The 6,000-nt window shown below is 33.5% G+C and overlaps 1 protein-coding gene across 1 annotated transcript; it reads left to right on the top strand.

Moving 5' to 3' along the window:
• The first annotated feature begins 501 nt into the window (after nucleotides 1-501).
• On the top strand, nucleotides 502-4,345 carry LOC126654666 (protein SCO1 homolog 2, mitochondrial). Its single transcript, XM_050348600.2, has 7 exons — nucleotides 502-613; nucleotides 753-873; nucleotides 965-1,034; nucleotides 3,216-3,407; nucleotides 3,488-3,577; nucleotides 3,684-3,816; nucleotides 3,916-4,345. Exons 1-7 carry the CDS (start codon nucleotides 555-557, stop codon nucleotides 4,022-4,024), a joined length of 774 nt encoding a protein of 257 aa, XP_050204557.1. The 5' UTR covers nucleotides 502-554; the 3' UTR covers nucleotides 4,025-4,345.
• The last annotated feature ends 1,655 nt before the right edge of the window (nucleotides 4,346-6,000 follow it).

Raw genomic sequence — 6,000 nt, forward strand, 5'->3', positions numbered from 1 at the left:
AAACACAAATTATTCGATACAATATATTAAAAGGTGCAAAAACGGAGTCACCCTTCCTAACATTAATTAAAGAGGTAATATCATATGAATTCATAAAACATACATGCTTTTTTAATTTAATCATAAACTTTTAAAAATATCAAATTTATACACCAACTTCATTTTATTTCAGTTCGATATATGAGATCATAACCATTTACACACTTAAACTTGATTTTTTTTTTTATTGTATTAGAAGTTTAGAACACATTTTGAGAAAATGATGGCCATTTTCTAAATAAAAAGACTTTTTTTCACTTAAATTTTCTAAACTCTCACTAAACTACTGTATCAAATTGATCATTGATGAGTTTTATATTTTTTTCATAAACCAAGTTAAACTCTTTATATATATTTTTTAATATAATTTCAATATAAATAGGTTTGGCCTTAATAAAACACCGAAAGGGGGAACCGCCCTTGAACATGAAGTCAAAACATGTAGAGTTTGGGGAGAGTAAGAAATTGATGGATCTGATAGAGAATGGGTTTTGATAAACCCATAAAATAACCTAATGAATCCAATTCGGTTTCTTTTCTTTTCCTCCATACACCGCTCAACTCTACTTCACAGGTTCACCCTAATGATTTTCTTTTTAATTTCTTTGTCTGTTTTGTTTTGATTTACATAATGCTATGAACTAATCCATGTCTTCTATGTGCTATTCTGATGTCTGAAATTTGAAATATTTATGTTGGGCAATCTGGTATAGGTCTGCTTCATCAAGCAGGATTCAATCTCATGGCTATAAGAAATCAACAGGTTCAAGAAATGATCCTCTTGTACATATCGAATCGCAGCCCCCTCGTGTTCAATTGCGTTTTTGGACCGTTGTATGTTTCCTTTTCGTGTTTAATACATTAGATTTTTCTTTAGGTAGTTCATATTGGTAAGATATAATTTGTTTTTTTTTTAACTTTGCAGCCAATTGCTGTGTTTGCTGGATTTATGTCGCTTGTGTATTACAATGATCAGAGGCGAGGATTGCAAAATGGTACGCTTGTCTATTTGATCTTGCATTTTAAGAATTACAGGTTGATTAGAAAGTCATTTTCTAGCTCATTCTATAAATTCATTGTTGGTTATTGAATCTTTTCTTTGTTGCTTAGTCAACTTTCTACCAAGGTTGCATAATGTTCATTTTCAGCAATTGTTTCAGTTCACAAATGGTTATTCCCAGAGTAATCCGCAATGCTTTGAATTAGGCATATCTTTTGTGATTTAAGGTTGGTCACATGTAGAGCAGTGTGTTTGGGATCTGGATTTGCATAGAACATCTTTTGCAGCATCCTTTTGAATTGTATTATTTGTTCTCTTAGAGCATATATGTGATGGAAACAGTTTGGGCGGCTTTAGATTTTTGTTTTCCAAGCAACCAACGTCTATGTTTGTAGGCCTGTAGCTTTATTAGTCAACTTCTTGTTGGTTATAGCGGTACTGTATAATGTTTATCAACCACCTGCAATATTTATGTATTTCTACAGTAGCAAATTGACCACCTGCATTATTGTTAACCACCTGCATTATTGTTAACCACCTGCTCATCTAAAACAGAGCAAAATTGAGTTCTTCTGCCCTCTTTAATAGCTTCTTGGCGCTTTGTTGGGGTCTTTGGGAGTAATAGAACTTGTCTTAAATCTTCTTACCGTTAATTATTTATAGGCCTTGTAGAAGGTATACTTGCTTGCATAATGAATTTCTGGAATAGTGTTAAAGAAAAATGTTGATGGTAGATCAACCATAGAACTCATCTTTCTCTCCACAGGATTGTTGCACAGATAAAGATAGATGAAGAATATTTGTATATTGTTTTTATGAGGCTTATCATGGAGTCCTTAGAGATGTCTTACGTAGTGTCTTAGAGCGTAAAAGAGTGTCAGTCACATATATAAAAGTGTTGAAGGACATGGATGCAATGGTAATTAGTACATCTGGAGGTGATTTTAAGGACTTCTCATTTCTCTTGGGTTACACAAGGATCGGCTTTGAGTTCCTACCTCTTTACCCTAATAATGAATGAATTGACAAAATATACAAGATGAGGCCCCTTTGTGCATGATGCTTGCAGACAATACTGTATTCATAGATTAGACTCAAAAGTGAGTGAATAACTAGTTAGATCTTTGAAGGAGCACTTTTGAATCAAAAGGGTTTAAGCTAAGTAGAACTAATTGTTAAAAAAAAGTTAAGTAGAAGTAAAATAAAATACATGCATTCCAGGTTTAGTGAACATAGGAGTAGAGGAGGAGGTTGAGTTACGTTGAGCAAAGATGTACTGTCTCAATGCACACACTTTAAATCTCTTGGCTCAATCCTTTAAGAAGATGGTGATTATGAAAGGAATATTAGTCATTGAATTAAAGCGAGATGGTTTAAATGGAGGAGTGCCGCAAGAGTTCTATGTGACCGTAAGATTTCTATGAAGTTTGATAGGCAACTTTTACCGCCTCAATACGACCTGCTATGATGTATAAACACGCATCTAAGATGAGTGTAGCTGGAATGATGGTTATGCGGTCATACAAGAATGAATAAAATAAGTAATGAATGTATTCAGGAAAAAGTAGGAATGAATTCTATTGAGGGGAAGTTACAAGAATATATATTAAGATAGTTTTCTATGTGAGCCGGAGATCAGTTGATTCTATAGTTAAAAAGGTTGAAGAAATAAGTCTGATTGAGGGAAGCAAGAGAGAGGAGAACCTAAGCAATTCTGGACAAAAGTAGTTCAAAATGATCCAGCAGCTCTTGGTCTTTCTAAAGTAGTTGCCCGAAATCATACGGAAAGGAGAAAGATAATCCATGTAGCCGACCCCAATTAACTTCGGAATAAGGCTAAATTGAGTTGAGTACTATAAGATGAAACCGTGAAAGAAGTATGGACATAAAAAGAAATGATGTTAGAAACATATGTAGTGATTGAAATTGTGGATGAACACCATCCCCTTAATTTTTCAATTAAATTTCATATATCTTCATTTTTTAGATGTATTTACCGTCCATGATGCTAACTAAATAACTGGAAGATTAGTGTTGTGTCTTTCTTATGTACATCAAGTGTTTTGAGATGAACCGGACTTCACCATATGCATGCTTAGGATCTGTATTTAATTGTCATAATTCTTGACCTTTTGTTCTTGTCCTAATTTGTAACTGGTCTTATATATCGATTTAGCTGAAGGAAACAAACGTGGTGTTGATGACAAGGGTACTGGTGGGCCGTTCACATTGATTGATACAAAGAATCGGGTAGTCACTGAGAAAGATTTTCTAGGGAAATGGCATCTGTTGTACTTTGGCTACACTTTCTCCCCAGATATTTGCCCTGACCAAGTTCAAGTCATGGCCAAGGCCATAGATATTTTAGGTTTGCTGCTTTCACTTGAACCCTTTCCAACTCTACTCCTTTTTGGAAGTATACCTGACATGATTATTCTTTCGATAAAGAGAAAGAAAAGAATCGCCAGGTCTTTCCGGTATTTGTTACCATTGATCCCCAGCGTGATACTCCTTCACATCTTCGTGAATATCTTAAAGGTCAGCGGCCTTTTCAGATTAATAATGCCTGAATGTGCTAAATTTATTTTCAAAAATTGAATTTGCTAACATTTTCTCTCTCTAATCTTTCATTGTGGGACTGCAGAATTTGATTCAAGGATTATCGGACTAACAGGACCTGTTGGTGCTGTAAGGCAGATGGCACAGGAGTACCGGGTCTTTTTCAGGAAGGTCGAAGATGAAGGAGATGATTACCTTATTGAGAGTTCCAATTATATGTAATGTTCCATGCATCACTTTCCTCCTTTCTTCTTGGTTTTTCTTAAAAAGTATGTATATTTTGTAGCAAACTGAGTTAGTTTTTTGTATACCGGTAGGTACTTGATTAACCCAAACCTGGAGGTTGCAGGACGCTTTGGCATCGAATATCCAGCTGAGCAACTGTCAGAAGAAATCTTAAAGGAAATAGACAAAGTCTCGTCATGATCGGTCAACAACTTTGCTATTCTCTGGTTTTGGTCTGAAGATTACATGCAAAGCTGAGCTTTGGACAAAGTTCCAGCATTTCTCTTTCCTTTCGGGATGCGAGGTGAGAATATCTCCTAATTGAAATATTGTTTGAAACATTTTAAGATAAAGTTCTATTGTCATACATGGCTAAGGTGCGGCTCCTTTCTTTTGATAGAACTAGTTGAGATTATGATTATTGAGCTAGTAATTGATAGTTAATGTAAATTCTGATTAATCCCTTTGGGAAATTAACATGCTTTTTTTGAGACAAATATATATTTGAGCATATTCCTGAAATTTTACTCCGCAGAGAAGATGAGAAAGCATTTGTCTGCTCTTTCATTTTTTTGTTCTTTTTTTAGCTAAACCCATCCTCGGCCCTGTACTTTTATCATTTTTGTTCGGGAATCCCCTATAGCAAAAATCTTTTCTTCCAACCCCCTAGTTACTTGATTTTTATTTTCATGTCTTTTATTTCTTCCGGTCCCCCTCTACTTATAAATCTTTTTTTCCTTCCGGTCCTAATATATAAGGGCATGCAAATCGAAATTGGGCAAGTAGAGGGATATGATTGAGAACAAGTTTGTGGTAGGAGCTTCTTGAATAAAACTGGTAAAATATCAGGGCCTCAGACTAGGTTTTGCCTTCTTTTTTTTCCTCTTTGTAGGCAGACTCTGAAATTATTCTTAAGGTTTTTACCAGGTGAGTAAAACTATAATATGATATACTTCCTCCGTCTCGAAACAATTGTTAATTTTATCATTTTCACACAGTTTAAGAAAACATAATTAATATTCTCTGTTTTACAAATCTATCTTTATTTTTTATTATACCCTTATTAATTAGTATGACTACTTTACTTTTTTGAGCTAACGACAATAAATAGTGGACTTTGAATAAGGGTAATATGGAAACGTCAATCTTAAAAATTGTCATTTATTAGAAGTTTAGGCAAGTATTTGGGACAAAAAAAGTGACAAGTGAATGTTTGTTAGACTCTGAAATTATTCTTAAGGTTTTTACCAGGTGAGTAAAACTATAATATGATATACTTCCTCCGTCTCGAAACAATTGTTAATTTTATCATTTTCACACAGTTTAAGAAAACATAATTAATATTCTCTGTTTTACAAATCTATCTTTATTTTTTATTATACCCTTATTAATTAGTATGACTACTTTACTTTTTTGAGCTAACGACAATAAATAGTGGACTTTGAATAAGGGTAATATGGAAACGTCAATCTTAAAAATTGTCATTTATTAGAAGTTTAGGCAAGTATTTGGGACAAAAAAAGTGACAAGTGAATGTTTGTTTTGTGACGGAGGATATATTTTAATATTCTTTTCCTCCTAATTTGGTATGCTGTGTTTCTATTTTTTACATTTTAAATTAAGAGAAATTCTTAGGTAGACTCAGTCCACCACGTTATTTATGGACTAAACCTATCACATTATGACGCATTGTTAAAATAATGGCACTATCGTAATATTATTATTCAAAAGTGAAAATAAGTAATAAATAAAATTACGACGGTGCCGCTATTTTAATGACGTGTTATAATATAACAGGCTAGTGCACGGATGACGTGGTAGACTGAATCTATCTAAAAATCTCTCCTTAAATTATACTAGTTAAAGGATATGTCAAAATAAAAAAAGTTAAAAGAAACAAATAGCTCTAGTGAATGCCTATTTAAAAATGAAAGTTTAACTACTAACTACTAATGTAATTAAATTCTACCTCTGTTAAAAAAAAAGATCAACGATTAGGGAGAATCTCATATCCTGTCCCCTAGGGCTGATAGAAAACAAGTTTTTAGGAAAAAAGTTATTTATGCCCCTAAGATTTGACTCGAGGATCAAGTAAGCCTTCAATGTCCGGAAAGGTTCAAATATCTTTCCAAAGTTTTAACAAGTGAACAATCAGGCCCTGATTTTGATTCATATAT

The sequence above is a fragment of the Mercurialis annua genome, linkage group LG7, assembly GCF_937616625.2.
Source record: "Mercurialis annua linkage group LG7, ddMerAnnu1.2, whole genome shotgun sequence".
Classification (NCBI taxonomy): domain Eukaryota; kingdom Viridiplantae; phylum Streptophyta; class Magnoliopsida; order Malpighiales; family Euphorbiaceae; genus Mercurialis; species Mercurialis annua.

Coding starts and splice junctions, on each gene's coding strand:
- LOC126654666 (XM_050348600.2), top strand. CDS start 555: ATGAATCCAATTCGGTTTCTTTTCTTTTCCTCCATACACCGCTCAACT. Junction 3,578..3,683: donor TCTTCGTGAATATCTTAAAG/GTCAGCGGCCTT, acceptor GTGGGACTGCAG/AATTTGATTCAAGGATTATC. Junction 3,817..3,915: donor ATTGAGAGTTCCAATTATAT/GTAATGTTCCAT, acceptor GTATACCGGTAG/GTACTTGATTAACCCAAACC.